This window comes from Cheilinus undulatus, linkage group 17, assembly GCF_018320785.1.
Source record: "Cheilinus undulatus linkage group 17, ASM1832078v1, whole genome shotgun sequence".
Taxonomy (NCBI): domain Eukaryota; kingdom Metazoa; phylum Chordata; class Actinopteri; order Labriformes; family Labridae; genus Cheilinus; species Cheilinus undulatus.
Genome location: NC_054881.1, coordinates 39,836,070 through 39,856,285, shown reverse-complemented (window position 1 = coordinate 39,856,285; position 20,216 = coordinate 39,836,070). Strand labels below are relative to the sequence as shown.

At 40.2% G+C, this 20,216-nt stretch overlaps 2 protein-coding genes across 4 annotated transcripts; one reads left to right on the top strand and one right to left on the bottom strand.

Annotated features, from left to right (window-relative positions):
* The first annotated feature begins 111 nt into the window (after positions 1–111).
* dolk (dolichol kinase) lies at positions 112–7,543 on the top strand. Its single transcript, XM_041810291.1, has 2 exons — positions 112–1,456; positions 3,600–7,543. The coding sequence occupies exon 2, from the start codon at positions 3,739–3,741 to the stop codon at positions 5,308–5,310; it is 1,572 nt and encodes a 523-aa protein (XP_041666225.1). The 5' UTR covers positions 112–1,456; positions 3,600–3,738; the 3' UTR covers positions 5,311–7,543.
* A 144-nt stretch (positions 7,544–7,687) lies between these two features.
* Positions 7,688–20,187, bottom strand: phyhd1 (phytanoyl-CoA dioxygenase domain containing 1). 3 transcript variants are annotated; one of them, XM_041810293.1, is made up of 12 exons: positions 17,353–20,187; positions 16,081–16,404; positions 14,338–14,496; positions 13,962–14,037; positions 11,759–11,806; positions 11,613–11,668; positions 11,474–11,536; positions 11,371–11,392; positions 11,143–11,271; positions 10,907–11,023; positions 10,298–10,424; positions 7,688–9,716 (listed from the first exon to the last, which is right to left on the bottom strand). In XM_041810293.1, exons 2-12 carry the CDS (start codon positions 16,111–16,113, stop codon positions 9,668–9,670), a joined length of 879 nt encoding a protein of 292 aa, XP_041666227.1. In that variant the 5' UTR covers positions 16,114–16,404; positions 17,353–20,187; the 3' UTR covers positions 7,688–9,667. The 3 variants fall into 3 exon arrangements, with proteins under 3 accessions (XP_041666227.1, XP_041666226.1, XP_041666229.1); XM_041810292.1 differs by lacking the exon at positions 17,353–20,187 and having other exon boundaries at positions 16,081–16,472; XM_041810295.1 differs by lacking the exons at positions 16,081–16,404; positions 17,353–20,187 and adding an exon at positions 14,945–15,268.
* Positions 20,188–20,216: the final 29 nt, after the last annotated feature.

Genomic DNA, 20,216 nt, shown 5'->3' with positions numbered 1-20,216 from the left:
TTTTCATTTGGGTACCAGCATTGCGTAATTTTGCCAGTCATGCTTATAGTTTTGTTTTTAATCAATAAAACTTTCATGAAATTATTACTTTTAAAAATATACTGTCTTCTGAAAATACATAGCGAGTCAGATTAAATAACTGGCTGTAAGACACACGTGATAAAACACATCAATGTTACACAGTCATGCTTGTTTCTTTAATGTGTGGTGTAGCTGGGGTAGAGCAATGTGGGGAAAAGGTTATCCCTACTGATCAATCAAATAAAACAAAGACACATAAAATATATAATAATAATAATAATAATAATAATAATTAGTTCTATCAAAGTTTTCCATTTATTTTTGATGACTTAATCACAGGGGTGAAAAGGCAATTTAAAGAATGCATGCTGACTAATAACACTGATGCCGTTATGCAACTGGCTAAAGTAGCTTTGTAACTTAAACTGGAACTCAATTTTTTATTTTTTTTTTTATTTTATGAAAAAATATATAAAACCCATATTCCACTGATTAACACCACCCTTGATTGACTAGTAGGTCGACAATCTTCTAGAGGACTAGCTAGAGTTTTGATGCCACCTGGAAGCTTGTCTTTCTGATTTTTTGTTACTGTTATCTTAAAATCTACCAGTAATGCAACCTTTCTTAAATTATCGGCAGGTGCAGTTCATTTGATTAATTATTTACAAAGCCTATACTAAATTAGATTTTTTTTAATTAGCTGAAAGCACAAATAGTAATAACAATGACAGTAATAATAATGATATATTGATAACATTATTAAAAATGTTAAGAATTACTATCAATAATAATAATAATAAGACGAAGGAGGGGAAGAATATAAAACGGATCCCAAACGAGATCCGGATCTTATCGTTCAAGTAAAGGGTTAAGCTCTTTTAACCTACTCGTTCTCGAGCGACACATCACTACTTTTTCCAAAAAAAAAAAAAAAAAAAAAAGACTGCCATCTTCAGACGAGAAAACGTACTTTTGATGCTTTTTCATTATTCACTCAGTTCTTCAAATACAATATTCTAACGAGAATAAAACATCTTAACCTGCAAACATCCGTTTAAGAGGAAATTTAAAAATTTTCGTAAGGTTTTCGTGGCCGGAAAGTGTGATTCATGATTCTGTCTTTCTAGCTTAATGCAAAGAACATGTTGGTTTATGGCATTTACCCGGAAAAATAAAATAGTCTCTATTTTTTCGTCATTGCTGTTACAGTTCCAGTAATTCTTTAACATTACTAAATAATATTAAAACAGCGTAAACTATGCCTTTAAGAGATAGTTTATGGATGTACCACGTGATCCGGCTGTCAAATATGGCCCCCTCCTACTGGGTGTGAGAGAAGAGACAACTGACAAAGGAAAGAAAATCAGTCAAAGAGGACGTCACCTATTCAATTCAAAAGGCTATTCCGTCCTTTTAACACTGCACTGATGTGGTACGTTCTCTTGTCTTTGTCATTAAGTATTTTGTACAAATTTCAGCTGTGTTTTGCTCTGTTTCGTCATGCTAACTCGGTGGAGTCAGCTGTATTTTGCCGTTAGCCGAGGTTGCAGCATCCTTGGCTCGCAGATGAACGCGTTTGGCACTTCGGTGAGGGTTAGCTGGCCCCAGTGAGCTATTTTAGCATGGCTGTAACAAATAACTACAGTATTTCTTCGTCAGATATCGTAGTCAGGTGTGAACTCAGCATACACAGCTGTTACAGCTCTGTATAAATCATCCCAGCCCACGCAATGAAAGGTTTCAGGAGATGCAGAAAGAGCAGGCGTTTCTTTTGTGGTCTTTTTGATAGCTGTGTGGATCTAGTACTGACTACTCAGACCAGCCATAGTCCATGACAGGCAGATAAAGTGTGAGCAAGGTTCACTGTGAGGATAGTGCGATGAAAATGGGATCTTATGAATAGTTAACGTAGTCTGACAACTACTGATACCATTATATTTAATGTAGGGGTGGGACAAATAATTGATAGGATGTTATGGTTTGAAGAATGACCGTGTTAACGAGTGACTTGCAGCGTAAAGAGACCCCAATGCTTATTTGTTTAGTTTTGTATCATGTTATATTGTCAGAAAAACTGATGATACATGACTTTAAAAGGAAAAACCTAAACAAGGGGGCATTTTTAGGATACCTCCTGTGAAAATTTCATTTGTTTTTAATTATTTCCCAAGTGCTGTTAAACAGAATAAAGATTTTTTAACACAAATTTTCCAAGCATTCTAGTTTTATTGAGGATACATTATTTTACTTTGCACACAGACACAAAATTATTTCACAAAAACTACCAGGGTCTAAATTATTAGCACCTCCAGCAAGTTTCTGACATGTCTCCTGAATAATCCCAGCCCATTCTTTGGCCTATCTCTAAAGATTTGATGGTCTCCTGGCATGGACCTTGGTTCAGTCCATACAGATTTTCAATGGGATTGAAGTCCAGGCGTTGTGCAGGCCAGTCAAGAAAGTTCACTTTAATTTTCTGGAGGTAGTTCTTCACCAAGGGCCATGCTTGTTTTGGGTTGGTGTCGTGTTGGAAGACAAAGAGATGACCTAGACCCAGTTTGCTGCTGAATGCTTGAGGCTTTCCTTCCAAATCTTCATTTTTCCTTCTTTCTTCATGATAACTTCCACCTTTACAAGATTCCCAGTTCCGCATGAAGCATCACCACAGCAGTGTTCTTTGGGTTAGACGCCTCTCCCTTCTTTCTCCAAACATATGCAATGTCTCTGTGGCCAAAGAGCTCTAGTTTGGTCTCATCTGTCCAAAGGACATGAGAATCTTTCTCCAGGTTGTCCTTAGCAGACTTCAGTCTAGCCTGTAGGTGTCTCTTCTGCAGAAGTGGACTTTTTCTTTGTCCATCCCTGTGCAGAGCTCTAGTGATGGTCTTCTGGGGTCTTTAGACACATCTCTGACTAGTTTTCTTTCCAGAGTCTTTGAAATCTTTCCCGCCCTACCTCTGCCAGGCTTGTTCTGGACTGTGTGGCTCTCTTTGAATTCTCTCACTCCAGTTCTTGACACTTGGAAACACTGCGATAACTTCGTAGATCCTTCTCCTGCTTTGTGAGCATCAACAATCCTGTTTTTACCGTGATGCTTTCTCCAGTGACCGCTCAGACCCTTACTGACGTTTTTGAAGCGTGTAAATGTGAAGATAACCTTCAGTTTAACTTGACTTTTCAGTAGTTTGTGCTATGGCGCAACAAAAAGGTCGTTCTACAGGGGGCTAATAATTCAGACCCTGGTAGTGTTTGTTTTTTGTGAAATAATGTTTCTGTGTGCACAATGTAAGCATCCAAAATAAAACTAGGATGTTTAAAAAATCTACTGACAAAAGAAGATGATGTCTGGGTAATGCTGCACAGGAGAAATGCACTTTTTCTTTATAGGACTGTTTTGGGTGTATTGTACTGATTATTGCCGAATTGCTGCATTGTGATTATATCATTATAATGGGCCATGTGTCGCACATCAATTGTATGGCAGCACAAGTGTAACTTTTTGCAATTCCCAGCAATTTTTAAAAAAATAAAAAGGACTGAATGGGGGCCTCACTGTTTTTAATTTTCCTCCCTTTCAGATATCCTGAGACAGTGAAAATGCCTGCCAAATGATGAAGTGTGCCAAAGAGAGGAACTGACAGAAGACGGCCTTCATTGTTGCAGACCATCTGTTCAGATCACCCCTCCTCCCTGCCTGCCTCCATCCACCCTGCAGCCATGCAGATCAATCCAGTCTATGTGGAGTCCTCTGTAGTCTTGGCTGTGGTGCTGTGTGTCCACATGGCAGTCTGGAACCAGCACTCCTGGTGCAGCATAGCCCTCTTCATCCAGGCTTTCTACGTCCAACACAAATGGGACCGTCTGCTCAGGTCAGGAGGTGCCGTTTTCCAGTTCCGACCTTCGGCGAGCAGCGGCATCGTCCCTGCCTCCATGGTGATGCCTTTACTGGGCCTGGCGCTGAGAGAAAAGTGCTCTGCCTCAGGGAATGTCTACTTTGAGCGCTTCTCCATGGTGATCACCATCACAGGCATGATGCTGGCTCTGTTTCTCTCCCTGATCGCTCTGGGCATCACTAGACCTGTCCCCACAAACACTTGCATTATCGCAGGCATGGCTGGCAGCGCAATTCTCTACACAACTAAACAGACGCTGACTGTATCTGAGGTCATCGAGGTCCTAGAGGTGCTGCTGATCTTCGTTTATCTCAGCTTGATTGTGCTTTATTTGCTGCCGCGCTGCTTCACACCTGGAGAGGCGCTCCTGATTGTCGGTGGGATCAGCTTCATTGTCAACCAGCTCATCAAACGTTCCCTGAACTTAGCAGAAGTCAAAGGCGACCCTGTGAACTATTTCCTGCCAGTGGTAGTGTTGGGCTCGTTGTTGCTGGGTATTTTCTTCGCCCTGCTCTTCTGCTTCATGGAGTCTGAAACCTGGGTGTCGTCGCTGTTCTTCCACATGATGACAGCCGTTCTGGCTCTGGGGATCCTCATGCCATGGCTTTCCCTGTTCATTGGGCGGCACCCTCTCATGTGGTTGCTAGACTTTGCCACGTTAAATGACAGAAGACTGTGTTTGCTGGGGTACTGGGTGTTTCTAGCTGTCGTGGCAACTTGCGTAGTGTTACACCAGAACCACCAGCGGCAGTCCGGGTCCAAAAAGCATCAGGCATCTACAGTTGTCAGGAAGTACTTCCACCTCATAGTGGTAGCTACATATGTTCCAGGGCTGATATACGACAGGCAGCTTCTCCATGTGGCGTCCGTAGGCTGCTTGGCGGTTTTCTTATTCCTGGAGTATGTGCGTTATTTTCGAATCAGGCCGCTCGGTCAGCTCCTCAGGCAGGTCCTTACTTTATTCCTGGATGAACGAGACTCTGGGCCTCTTATTCTGACCCACATCTACCTGCTGATGGGGATGTCTCTACCGATATGGTTGTTTCCAGGACCCTGCGCCCCTAAGGGGATACTTCCTGGTGCAGGCGGGTTGGTGCCTTACGCAGGTGTGCTTGCCGTTGGAGTCGGAGACACTGTGGCGTCCGTGTTTGGCAGCACCATGGGGGAGATACGCTGGCCCGGCACAAAGAAAACCATGGAGGGGACTGCGACGTCAGTGTTTGCTCAGATCATTGCTGTTGCTATGTTCCTTATCTTTGATGGGAGCATCAATCTGAACTCCAGCTACTCGTGGATTGTCGGTTCTGTCACTCTGGTGGCCATGCTGGAGGCCTACACGTCCCAAATAGACAACCTCCTCCTCCCACTCTACCTCTTCATCCTGCTGTTACTTTGAGCCGACAGATGGCACAAATAAAAAAAGGCAGATCCACCCTGCTGTCCTCAGCTCTTCATGGGGGTAAAAAGAATGATGACTTTGGAAAAATGAAGCACGACATACAAACAAATGTAATAGTTGATGTGATAGAAGTCCCTTTAGGAAACAGTGGAATCTTTTCTGTTAGCACAATAAGGAATATCCAAAATCTGACTGCTTAATTTAGCTGGGTAAAACCTGCTTTATGTGGTGACAGATGTGATGTTAGCATGAAGTTGTCTGTTACCTTTAAAGCTTGGATCATATCAGTTGCTTTCAGGATCAGAATTAGTTAAAAAAAAAACATGTTGGGATGTAACGATATCTATCAGTAGAATAAAAGAATCAGTACAGATAAGGACTACAAAAATATATATTGCAATACTCTTTAACCAACCGAGTGCACGGTCAGCTTTTGTCTTATCTTATGCAACATCAGTAGTTGAAGACGAAGGGTATGCAGACATGACCCACATTTGTAGAAGTTTGAGAGTTAATTATTTTGTGCATCTTCTCTCCTCTGACCTGCAAATCATTCCCCTTCGGCCAGGATGAAAGCTCTTCAAATTCCTTAAATGCAGCTGGAGGAGGCAAGCATTGAGGAGAGAGGAGGCTTCTGGAGAAATTTATATATTCTATAACTTTATGCAGGGTAATTTAATAAAAAGTGCATTCAGAGGGTATTCAGACTCGATTTTATGTTAAAGCTGAATGCTATAGTTGAAAAAATCATTTTTATTCTCATTAATCTACACTCAGTGCCCCATCATTACAAAGTGAAAACAGAATTTTGGAAATTTTTGCAAGGTTATTAAAAATAAAAAACTGAAATATCCCATTATTTCCCAGTATTCAGAGCCTTTCAGAGCCCATTTCTCTGGATCTTTACTGATGTTTCTACGCCTTGATTGGAGTCCACCTGTGCTAAATTAAATTGATTGGACATGATTTAGAGAGGCACACACTTCTCTATCGAAGGCCTCGTAGCTGACGATGGTATCAGAGCAGAAACCAAGCCATGAGGTTAAAGGAACTGCCTGCAGAGTTCAGAGACAGGATTGTGGACAGGCACAGATCTGGGGAAAGCTCTGAAAGTTCCTAAGAGCACAGTGGCCTCAGTAATTCTCATATGGAAGAAGTTTGGCAATTCCTGAGGATCATTTTTGAAACATCAACTTCTCATTTTTCCGTAGCTTTAGATGCATGCCAATTTTCATGCAAATCAATGCATGTTCAGTGCCCCAAAAATGTGGAGGAAAACTGAACGCCTACAATTACAACAGGGCTCTCAGACTCTAATGATGAAACGGGTAAAAATCTGAACACACATAACATGAAGCAGCATGTAAAACAGTTTATTATATTTATTCATAAATTGACTTAAGTCTCATGCCTGTAAAAAAATTACAAAATTGTGCATATCATATTATAATCTCAGTATAATAATCCATCATATTGAGAGTCGAACGTATCGTTACATCCCTACATGTGAGTCAAAGTTGCTCTAACTGTGTCTGTACTGACAGTGGAGGTGTACAGTTGCTCCAGCGCGTCACTGTCCCGACAGCGAGGTGACATTAACTCCTCCTGAATTATGCAACAAGAGATACTTTAACAAACGTCCTTTAAACACTCACTGGAAAGAGCGGACGCTGCTAACACTTTTTTTGATCATCATCCAGACGGTCTAACCCGTCTCGTCCCAAATGGAAACATGCCTTTATATTGCCTTTGAAGAACATTATTTCAAGTTCCGTCTTTTTTTCTTAAATTTTTGTTATTTAGCCTCCCTGATGGCAATATGAAGAACTTAACTGCTGAAAATATTTGCCTTAAGATGTATATTTTCTACACACTATTGTAAATGCTGTAGATGAATGCATGGCAGTCCATCTCAACTCTTCTTAAAGGGCTGATTTATATTTCAGTGTGGCAGAAAGTCACTATGCTAATGCATGACACTTGTGAAATTCAGTACTGTAACATGACTGCAGGTATTATACAGTGTATTTTTTAGTTCACTGACTTTGCTTAATATTTGTTGGGACCCCTTAAATAAAGGTAATATATACATTTTCTTGTTAAACTGAGCCTTTAAAGCCCTGCAGAGGTTTTTAGTTTGTAAATATGCTTTAGGTCTGAATTATAAGTAAAGGCCTTTTATTTGTTGCTGCATCTGTTCCTTTTAATTTTCTCTAAGACAATTTAATCAGGTTTCATCTCATTGTTCTTTGACATGGATGGTAAAGTTTCCTACCTGCTTTTGAGCATGAATTCTCAGCCTTTATTTAATGCTTATCTGCAAAGATTATTCACTATATTTTATGTTGTAAGCATGATCCTGCTAGTATGTTGTATTTGCCATTATTACATTTTTAAAAAAAAAGGAATGCTGCATGTTGAGTGTTTTGGAGGTCAGAGATTAAAACAGATTTTGTTTAGAAATTATTTCACAGCTGAAGAGCTCTGAGTGAACTTTCTTTGACTGCATACATTTTGCTTTTCAGTTTGTTTTAAATCTTCATATAGGATATGTTGTTGTGATTCATGATTGTTTATACGCACATGTTTTTTAAATTATTTAAGTTGCATCTTAAGATGAAATTACTTGAAAATACAATCCTGTTGTCTGTAAAAAAACAGGCTCTGCCGTCTTCTTCTAACACATAAAAACACACCAACAAGAGTTATGCATGTGAATACTAAGTCGCCTGATACAAGTGTATCTACTGTAAAATGTTGGCTTTTGCATGGATGATTTATGAAGCTCCAAGAGGGACATGGGCAGAAAGAGTATAAAAGAATGAGTTGTGGAAGGACGTAAGATTTACAGTGCTTTAAAATCATCTGACTTTCCCATGGACACATGACTGCAACAGCTGATTGAACTGACTATACTAGTGTATCTCATAAAATTAAAATATCACAAAAAAAGTTTAGTTTTCCTGTGAATTAATTCAAGAAGTGAGGCCATAAATTCTAGATTAATCTCATACAAAGTGAAGTATTTCAAGACTTTGTTTTAATCTCGATAATTACGGCTCACGGCTCACAAAAACCCGCTATCTCAAACTCTTAGAGTAGTGTGGAAAATTTGCAAAGGTTTCCTGAGCCTTCAATCTTGCTCAAATTGAGTTCACACACAATCATGTGGAAGACTGCTGATGTGACAAATGTCCAGAGAACAATCATTGACACCCTCCACAAGGAGGGTAAGCCACAGAAGGTCCCTGCTGTTCTCAGAGACTGTATCAAAGCAGATTCATGGAAAGCTGACTAGAAGGGAAACGTGTGGTAAGAAGAGGAGCACAAGCAACAGGGATTAGCTCAGCCTTCAGAGGATTGTCAAACAAAGCAGATTCAAGAACTTAGGGGAGCTTCACAAGGAGTGGACTGAGGCTAGAGTCAGAGGATAAAGAGCCACCACACAGACGGGTCCAGGAACTGGACTACAAGTGTGGTGTTTGAGTGTCCAGCCAATCTTGAAGCACAGACGTCAGTAGCGTCTCACCTGAGCTAAGGAGAGAAACAACTAGACCGTTGGTCTGGTTTACTGACCTTTTACTGACCAGCCAACTGGTCTGACCTGAACTCCATAGAGGATCTCTGAGGAAGATGTAAGACACCAGACTCAACAATCCAGAAGAGCTGAAGGCTATTATCGGAGCAACCTGGGCTTTATAACTCCCCAGCAGTGCCACAGACTGATTGGCGCCATGCCATGTCGCACTGATGCAATAATTCATGCAAAAGGAGCTCCAACCAATTACTGAGTGCATAAAAGAGCAGAATTTTCCAGAAGGTCAACATTTCTGTATTATAAATCTTTTTTGGACTGATGTTTTGTGATGTTCTAATATTTTGAGATAATGGATTTTTTATCTGTGTGAGCTGTAAGTTTTGAAATATTTCACTTTGTATAGGATGGATCTAGAATATATTGAAGTTTCACTTGTTGAATTAAATCACAAGAAGAAAAATAAACTTTTTGTGATCTCAGGTTAGTTTCTGATGTGCACCAGAAAGTTTTCTTGAAATATTTTTTCAGCCCATGTTCCTATTGGTTCTCTATAAATATTGAAAATGTAAAAAAAAGGTATTAAGTTGTTTTCCCTGACTATTAAAATATCCATTTAGAAAATATAGATAACTGTTTGACATTAACTTTGCTCTTTTCTAATTGCAATATAGAGAAAAATATGGCGTCTTATACAATTCAAGCCAATGGCAAGATTTCACCCTTAAAAACAGTTCATTCATTCAAATTGGTCCTTCTTCAGGAAAGCATAGAGCTCGTCTTTGCCTGAGCTGTAGCAACAAATACTAAAATTATCCTTTATTTTGTGTAGAGAGATGGGAAGGGGAGCTCCTCAGTGGGCTGCAACCTTAAAGACCAAAGAGACAGAACGTGACAAATGGGTTAAATCTTCAGTCTTAGTGAGATTCTGTAACTTAACCTCCTCTTCTAAAAAGTTAATTTTTAAGCAATAAAGCACATGCTTTATGATTTCAACCATTCCTGCCAACACAACCTGTTTTTTTCTGTGTTTTTCATGTATTTTTGTTGTCAGACATTTTTTAGAAAAAAATATCCTTTTTGCAGTCCCCAGCTTGAAAATGCCTGGACTTTTCCTCATAAACAGGCGGTATTCCTCATTTTATCTTCTATTGTTGTCCAATTTAAAACTAAACCAGCCAATGCTTCTTTGTTTGTAGCAGCTACTGAGAATTTGGGAAGAAACTTCAGAATATGACCTTTCTTGTGCAACAAAGGGTTCAAACAGAGCATTAAATTTAATTTGGGTATTCCTGGATTGGCATTTTTGGCTAATTCTACCTGGAATTCTTAGGGGTTAAGAACCTTGTGTTCAATTCCTCAGTAATTTAACCTACACAATAACAGTAACAAAAACAAAGGTTTTATTATCATGTCTCACAAACCACCAAACAAAGGAAAACCCCTCACCAGTTGTCGGGGCTCCAGCATGTGTCCTGGGACTCCATAATGTGGAAGGTGTAGACATGACGGGAGTCTTCAGACGTGTTTTCAGCACTGCGATGAACAACCTCCCCGTGGATCAGGACTACACCTCCTGAAGACAAAAAAGAGGATGGGTAAGCAGAAATATCAACAACTGTCAAACTCTCAATACAAGGAATACAGCTGGGGAAAGATTTATTTTCCAGCAAGACAATGAGCTGAAGCACACAGAGAAAGCAGCACAGAAATTGGTAAAGACAACAAGGTGAATGTTCTGGAGTGGCCGAGTCAAAGCTCAGACCTTAATCCGGTAGAAAACTTATGGCTGGACTTGAAAAGGGCTGCTCACAACTGATCCCTGTGCAACCTGACAGAGCTTGAGCAGTTTTGCAAAGAAGAATGGAGTAAAATTGCAGTGTCTAGATGTGCAAACCTGATTGAGACCTATCCACACAGACTTATTTCTCGTCTTGGTTTGAGCGTACAGCTATAGCTGTACCTTCAAATGTTTCAGCTCTTTACATCAGATCTAAATCTCACTGAAATTTGCACAAACTCTGATTGCATGTTTCATTAGCCAGCACAGTGAATGACCTTTTTTAACCGGTACACTAATAAACTTTTTCTCGTCATATTCCTGCTCTCGACCAGTGAAGTCCGTCAGGGGAAAGGTGCCTTTTGGGGTGCGCACCATACGCCGAGAAATACCACCTAAGGAGAAGAGAGCAATACTGTAAGTGCTTTAAAAAACATGTACAGAAAGATTTTCAATACCAGCTCAGATAGAGGAAACGGACTAAGTTGTGAGGTCAGTCGTGTTGTTTTCTTACTGTTGTGCGATCCTGGGATAAACCACAGGCAGCCATTGTTAACAGTGGCGTCTTCCAGGGCGATCCACAGCCCCATCACTCTACCCAGAGGCTCCGTATACAGAAATGTGGCATCTTGATGTGGTGTCACTAGGAAACACAAAAAAATCTCCTTCAAGAAAACCTAAAGAAAAGGCTATTTACTGCACATTTTTCCAGATATTTCTGTTTGTATATCAGTCTTCTTACCTTCTCCTCCTATCCCAGGTTGCTGAGAGAGACAGAAATCTTAACTTAGCCACCCATCTTTTATAATAATGGTACAATCTGTACATAGACTTAAATTCTTTACCTTAAAAATGAACATGCTTTGCAGAATCACAGGACTTACAAGGCCCAGCTTCTTTGCTATACCCTAAGAGAACATGAAACTGGTTAAAACGGTCACTCTTTGACTCGGTATGTCCGTCTGTGTCCAACACATCGCTTACCTGCACTTTGGGTGAATGTGTAACCTTCTTGTACAATGGTTCATAGGCATGGAGGGCTGAAAGAGATTAAATATTGGGATTTAACTGTGGACTTTCATAAAAAAGTGCTGCGTGTGATGTAAAAAAGATTTTGTTAAATATCTTACCATGCCCGACTTTATTTAGTGACCGCTGCTTTGGTACAATGAACTCCCCTGAAAGATAAGAAATCCTTTTATATGTATGAAGAATAAAGAGAACTAAAACTGAAGAGAGATTGCTAAGTAAAAAGTCAGGATATTTATACGACAACAAGAGAACAGAAACCAGAACACAAATGTTTAGTCATTTAAGCAATGGGGAAAAGATATAACCAGTATAACAAGGAAAATATACTTCTGAGTGACTGCATAAATATTCACCCCCTTCAAGTCAGGATTTAGTAGAGTCACCTTTGGAGTCTGTGCGGATAGGTCTCTATCAGGGTCACAAATCTAGATGCTGCAACTTAACTTCATTCTTCTCTGCAAAACTCCTCAAGCTCTGTCAGGTTGAAGGGATCGGGTATGAACAGCCCCTGCTGAGAAGCATCCCAACAGCATGATGCTGCCACCACTGTGCTTCGCAGTTGGGATGGTGTGTTTGTGGTGATGTGCAGTGTTTGATGTCTTGTCTGATGGCCAAAAAGCTCCATTTCAGTCTCATCAGACTGAATAAAACACAAGATACTTGTGCCCTATAAAGAGGATCAGCGCTCAGTGAAGAAATCCCTAATTCATTACTATCTGCCTCCACAAGTCAACCGTGCAGACCGATGGGTAGTAAGAAGCCCGCACTTCACCAGGGTTGTCAAGTGGGAGCCTTCCTTCGTCAGTGTTTCATCTAGATAGTCCCACGACACCTCCAAAGGGCTGAACAGTGATCTCCAGCGTCCCAGAGCCACCCTCCTGCATGCCGACTCTAACCACCCACCCTGCCAACATGGAGACATCATCTTACCTATTGTACCACATGGCCCACACAGCCTCAACAGCATGCCGCCTTCAACAGACCCAGGCTCTGTACATGCAAGCTCCAGGCAGTGACGATGCCGATACTACCTTCCTCAGCACCACTCATGAGTATAGTGCAACGATTATAGTACAAACCTTACATATAACTAAGAGTTAAAAAAAAAAAAAAAAAAAAAAAAAAAAAAGGGAAAATAAGACAGATAGGGTGGGGGAGGAAGAGCGAAGGGTGGGCTAACACACACCCTGGCCTGGCGTGGTGTTGTGGCGTTAGTCATGAGACTCATGACTAATTTTTACCCCCGCCAAGGAGGTTATGTGATCGGCAGGGTTTGTTAGTTAGTTAGTTTGTTAGCAACATAACTCAACAAGTACGAATTTTGATGAAATTCTCAGGAAATGGCATAAGGAAGAACTGATTAGATTTTGGGACTGATCCAGATCACCATCTGGATCCAGGAATGTTTTTAAAGGCTTCTTTACTATTGGGAGATAGGGCTAATGGCTGAGGTCTGCACCTTCCAAGTGCTTTTCTTGTCATGAGACCAAAGAACTTTCTTCCACTTGACCATGGAGTCTCCCACATGCCTTTTGGTGAACTCTAGTCCAGACTGAATCTGAGTTTTCTCTTTGCCGCTCTCCCATAAAGCTTTGACTGGTGAAGAACCCGGCCAACAGTTGTTGTCTGCAGAGTCTCTCCCATCTCAGCTGCTGAAGCTTGGAACTCCTTCAGATTAGTCATAGGTGTCTGGCCTTTCTCACTTGTCTCCTTCTTGCACGCTCACTCAGTTTGTGAGGATTGCCCAATCTAGGCAGGTTTACACGTGTGCCATATTCCTTCCATTTCTTCATGTTAAATTAAATGAACACTGGGGGATGTTCAGTGTCTTGGAAATATTTTTGTATCCATATCCTGACTTATACTTTTTAACCACCTTCCCATTGAGTTGCTTGGAGCGTTCTTTTGTCTTCATGGTGTAATGGTAGCCAGTAATGCTGATTAACCAGTGATGTAAACACAGTAACCACAGATGTCTTTATACTACAATCACTGAGACACATTCACTGCACTCATTTCACTAATTGTGATCCTACTTGCACCAACTGTCTGGACCTCTTTTGAATTAGGTCAGTCACTTTAAAGGGGGTGAATATTTTTCCAGTCAGTTATTTTACCTTTCACATTTTTATTTATTTGACATAACTTTGTAGATATATATTCTAACTTCAACATTAAAGAGATATTTTTTCCTTTTTTTAATGAAGTCAAATTACATTAACATCAAAAAACTTCCTCTGCCTCTGGGTTTTTTGGTCATTTTCACATTAAAGAAGTGACAGCTGAGATGGATTTTCTCACCTTTGTCATCAAAAACTCCTTTCTCAAAGAAAAAGCGGATCTTATCTCCGCTGGTGATGAAATAGTCAGCATTTCCCTGCAGGTCAAAGAGTTAAAACCAGTCATACGATGCAGCAGAAAAGGACACAAACCATGGAGACTGAGCCGACTGTTGACTTTAGTTTTCTATTAGCCCAAGAACGGGAGACTCAGGGTCAAGGTAGACAGTCTAACTAAACAGGAAACACACACTAACCTTCTTTAATATAAATAAGAATCTTACCTGCATCTTTAAATATGATATGAAGGGAGGCATGTGAGAGAAGTGTATGAGGATCAAACTGTAAACCACAGACATGGTTTTAGACTTTTGCCACAGTAGTGTTCATTAAGTCACCTGTGTTTTGAGCTGCTCGTCGTGATAGGTGGAGAAGGTGGTGCGGCAGTGCTCAGGGACGTCCATCTGGTCCACTATCTCTGACATCCTCTGCCTCAGCTCGTCACACTCCTGTGGGGTCAGCAGCCCGTCCAGGATGACATACCCGTCCTCCAGGTACTGTCAGGAGGAAGAGAAAGCTGGTGGGTCATATGAGTACTCATGCAAGTCTTTGTTTTCCTAAGCGTAGCAGGAAATGCGCAGGACAAATTTTTGCGAGAACTACTTTTAGCATAGAAACATTCAGTCTAAAGGCTAAGTAAAATCTTGTAGTTTTATTATGCTGCACGAGGCAAGCTGATCACATGCTTCTCTTTTACAATTTAAAAAAAGATTTCTTTCTTAAAATATTGGTGCAATCTAGATAAAATGTGCAGCATGTATGGATCCATTTTTATCCCATGTTAAGGGGGGAAACTAGCTGTGGTTGTGTCCTAGTTTTCCACTGGCAACTGCATTTTCATTTTGGAATAACCCACACCCAGTTTTACTGCTAACTGCTTGAGGGTTTCTTTCTAAATGTTCACATGTACAGTACTTCTTTCTTCATGATTCCTTCCAACTTTACCAGTTCCAGACGTACTGAAGCATCCCCACAGCATAATACTTCCACCGCCGTGTTTCACTGTGGGGACGGTTGCCTTTGGGTTATAGCTTCTCCCTTCTTTCTGCAAACATAGGCAACATCCCTATGGCCAAAGAGCTCTAGTTTGCACGCTTCCAGTATCAGAATCTTTCTCCATGTTGTCCTTTCCTGTGCAGGGCTCAAGTAATTCTAATCTTCTTTAAAACTGCACTTCCTGACTTGGCGAAGTCATTCTGTAGTGTCTTGGCAGTTGTTCTGGGGTCTTTAGACACATTTCTCACTAGCTTTCCAGAGTCTTTGAAACTGCCTCTGCTAGGTTTGTTCTGGACTGTGTGGCTCTCTTTGAGTTTCTTCTCACTCCAGTTCTTGACACAATGTGGTAGATCCTTCTCCTGCTTTGCGAGCATCAACAATTCTTCTCCTTTTCTCTTATTTTTTTTTTGTTTGGCATGAAGATAACCCTCCGTTTCAACCTGATTTACAAACTTTGAGCATTGCAAAATTAAAACACGTCATTGCACAACAATGGATTGTGCTATGGTTCAACAACAAGCTCAGTTCTAAAAATGTAGACCCTGGTAGTTTTTAGTGTTTTTAATTTCATCCTCATCAGTACGTTTCCATCCTAATTGCATTACTATTCCTATTCTACATAAATGAGTTCTGAATTTTATTTGTAACATCTTAAATATATGACTTCTTTGCATATGTGTTTAATCTTAGAGACTGTTAATAATCCCACTGAGAGGAGAAACATGGCTGAGAGAAAAGGACTCTTCTTCAACATATTAATAAATTATAAATGTTCTTTCTATGGGGCAGATTTTTAACCTGAAGACTGACCACTTGTGGCTGCTGCAGCAGCATGTTATGTAACGAACCTGGATGTCATACACAGTCAACAGAGTCCTTTAAGAGAATTAATGTCTTACAGGTAAGAGAACCAGCAGGAAAAAAGACTCTCTAAACTAATACTACAGAGGCGACAGGGAAAGCAGGCTACTGTTGTGGACTATTTTAATATTTGAAATTAAATGTCAAGCATAAACGGAACTATATTTGAGCTATTGCACACTATATTTTTCTGTAAACAAATAAAAATGTAGACAAATTCTCACCCTTTGCACATCTTGATCCGTCATAAAATCCATGGTTCTCTGCTCGGTTCGGTCCCGCCTGTTAGTCAGATAGGATGTGTATCATCCGGGTACTTCTCTGCCCGCATGCACTAATTTCCGACCACGTGACGCGTCGGTAGGTAAAGAGTAACCCCACAGAAGCTTGAAGAGGATTTTGGACTTCGACGCTTTCGTTGCACAACAGAAGCAACATACACTGTGATACTGCAGTAGCGAAGTCTGGCCTCTAGATATCGCCTGTCTCATTGCTAAACCGTGAAATAAAGAGGGAGGAAGAATGGCGCCATCTGGTGGTCCTGTTGCCTATAAATAAATATACAAGAGAGGTAAATGCAAAATATGAAAATTCCCATTTCATATTTATATTGTGGTATGATAATAATAATAATTATAATAATAATAATAATAATAATAATTATTATTATTATTATAATTATAACAAATATCTGAATTATAATAATAACAACAACAGTAATAATAATAATAATAAATATAATAATAATAAATGTAATTCTATCTTATAGCAATAGCCTGAGTAAATAAAAAAAAATACATAATATTTGAATCAAACCATAAATCCGCCATCTGGTGGCCATCCTGTTGCCTATAAATAAATTCATGAGAGGTAAATACAAAACAGGAAAATTCCCATTTCATATTTTCTATTGTAGTACAATGATAATAATAATAATAATGATAAATGTAATTAAACACTGACTTACAAGACTGAATTTTCTACAAAAAAAAAGTTTTAACAAATTACATTACTTTTCTGAACACTTCAAAACATGAAGGAGACATTTAACTTTAAGAAAAATATTTTCCCTCCTCAGGAATCAATACCTTTAATTATTGGCCATTTCCCCCACAATATGGGCACTACTGTGGGAAAAATGGCCAATAATAAATTGATTTGTTGAAAATATGAGGAAACTGGGGTCCCAATTGCTTGTTCATGAGGTGGTGGTGGGTCCAGAGGTAGGATCAGTTAAAATTCATTGTTTTAAATCTCCTGTGAGGACAGTTAGGCTTGTTATAAAACAGATAAAAATATAGTTTTGTCCCTCAATGTCATACAAAAGCTAATAAGAGAACCAGCAAAAGACTATTTCTATAGGGCTGTTAGTAATGTCTTGCTGGGGGGCGGGTGTCAGATGAAGTATCATCAAGCTGACTAAACAGCCTTTAATTTTCCTGCCAAAGGTGAGTCATGTGTTTTACTGGAACAAGATTTTGTTAAAAACAACTCACACATCCATAGGACTAAATCAGCAGACTGGAGGTTCCTCTTTGTCCAACAGGATCACTGAAATCGATAAAAACCAAAAGCGCCTCTCATGTGCTTGAGGTAGATGTCGTTAGCCATGACTCAAACTATCAGGAAGAAAAAAGAAGAAGTAGGTTTTAAAACCTCACATCAGTCATTTTGATTTCTCAGCATTATCAAACGTTGGATTTTCCCCGTCCACCCAGTGAGGAACTGCAACAGGCTTTTAGTGTTAAGTGTTTATTTTATTATCATGTGTCAGAATGGTACAAAAGTAGCGTCTGAACATTAGTAAATCAAAGTTCAGTTGTCCATTTATACAGACGTCCCGCTTTAAAAAGCCAGTGTTCAGTCCACTTGGCAACAATTCATTAGTAAAGGCCTTGTCACGTGAGACACAGACGGAGCTAGCAGGTCTGTCCATCTAGCTAACAGTTCAGATTTAACAGTGGTTGATGATGTTGGCGGGGAGCTCTCTATAGGGCTGTAATACACAACTTCAGCATAAAAACTCACTGGTGGGGATGAAATGAATGCCAGACTGCTTTCATAAACCCCTGATCTACAGGCTTTCATATCTAATAAATACAATCACAAACTGAGAAATCTTCATACATAAGCAGAGATGAGTTGTTGATGAAATCATGGCAGTTTTGAACATTTTCAAGTTCAAGTGAAATGATTTAAGACCATCCAAACTAGAGGTATAGCTTTAGGGTTTCTGATACTCGCTATAGTTGAACAGGAGAGGGATTGCCCCTTTCTTTTCAGTCTGTCGGATTGTCTAGAGATGTTTCTGTGCAGTTGTTAAATCTTTTGTTGGAGGAGGAAGGCTATTTTCAAAGATGTGAGAAATTTACTCATTACTTAAGGCATAAATAACATTAAAAATTAGAAATTAAAGCTGTATGAAGCATTATTTGATTGTTTCGATTGTTTCTATGACACTGGGCTGCTTCTGCTGTGATATAACCTAAAGTGCAGGCATGAGATTCTTCATGTAACCATGGGGGTGGGAGGAGGGGAGTGGGTGGGTGAGGGTATTAGCTATAAAAACTTCCTGCTTTCGTGCTCCACAAACAACTCACTGACCTCATCTCAGACCTTCACCCCAGTGAGTCACCGACGCTGACACGCAGGAAAAGGGAGCGGGGCCGCAGGTTTCAGCGTACTCATCGTGTGACTCGGAGGGGAAGTGACTGTGGACAACGGGGCGCAGCTCTGGAGGTCAGAAAAATACATGACTGAGGTGAAAATCATTAGTGGAGCTCCATGTAAATGTTAACAACGGGAAAATCTGAGACAGAGAAAAATTTGTCTGACTGGAGATGAGTCATGATGCTGAGGGGGGGTGATTATGCTAAAATTAGGGATGCAGCGATACCTCAAAACAACCAGAAATCAATAAAATGAAGGCCAATATTCATCTTTAGTACAGAAAAAAGTGCATTATTTTAGCAACTATACAACCTTAAAAATAAAAGTATTACCGAAAGATTTGGTGTTTAAGCTGCACTTTTAGTACGAAATTTTCATCAAAATTTTTGACTGCAACTTATATACAAGAATAAAGTGCCAAAACAAATAACATCATTATTGTAAATACATGCAGATGATCAAAAATCCACATTGTATTTCAAACAGCTGCTTTACTGTTTCAAACACACTGGAATACACAACACAGGCCAGACTGCCGGGGTTTGGTGCCACTTTTTAACTGCTTTTCTCCCTCCTTAGGTCATAATTGTGCAATCAAAAGGAATGGGAAGCATAGCATTACTGTTACCATTACTGCTGAGTTACGGTTTGGCTGGAAATGCTCATCTCACAACAATCATCAGAGGCTGGAAGCTCAACTACCGTACTGTAGCCAGTAGATGTGCAAGCTCCATAGAGCTTCTAAAAGAGCGTTGTTTCCATATCGATGATTATGCTTTACAGCTCATGAAAATCAAAAATCCACTATCTCAAAATATTAGAATATTGTGGAAAGTACAATTTGCAAAGGTTTCCTGAGCCTTCATTCACTCACTCTGGTTAAGTATACACAACCACAATCATGAGGAAGACTGCTGACTGGACAAATGTCCAGAGGACAATCATTATCATCCTGCACAAAGAGGGTAAGCCACAAAAGGTCCCTGCAGAAAGCCAAGGCTGTTCTCAGAGGCTGGGTCAAAGCATGTTCATGGAAAGTTGGCTGAAGAGAAAAGTGTTGTAAGAAAAGGAGAAGGGGAAACAATAATGAGCTCAAGCTTCAGAGGATTGTCAAACAGATTCAAGAACTTAGGGGAGTTTCACAAGGAGTGGACTGAGACTGGAGTCAGTGGATCAAGAGGCACCACACAGATGAGTCCAGGAAGTGGACTATAAGTTCCCCGTTCTAAGTGTCGAGCCAATCCTGAAGCAGCGTCTCACCTTGGCTAAGAAGAACAAGACCTGGACTGTTGCTCAGTGGTCCAAAGTCCTGTTAACAGATAAAACAAAATTTTGAATCTCATTTGAAAATCAATTTCCCAGAATCTGGAGGAAGATCTCAGAGGCACAGAATCCAGGGAGTTTGTAGTCCAGTGTTTGCTGTTTCCACAGTTAGTGATGGTTTAGGGTGTCATTTCATCTGCTGCCGTTGGTCCACTGGTTTTTATCAAGTCCAGATTCAACACTGTCAGCCATCTATCAGGAGATTTAAGAGCCGTACGCTTCCATCTGCTGAGAAACTTTATGGAGATACTGATTACCTTTTCCAGCCGGACTTGGCACCTGTCCACAGTGAAGCCAGAACTACCAGAAACTGGTTCACTGATCATGGTATTACTGTGTATGACTAGCCAGCCATATGGTCTGACCT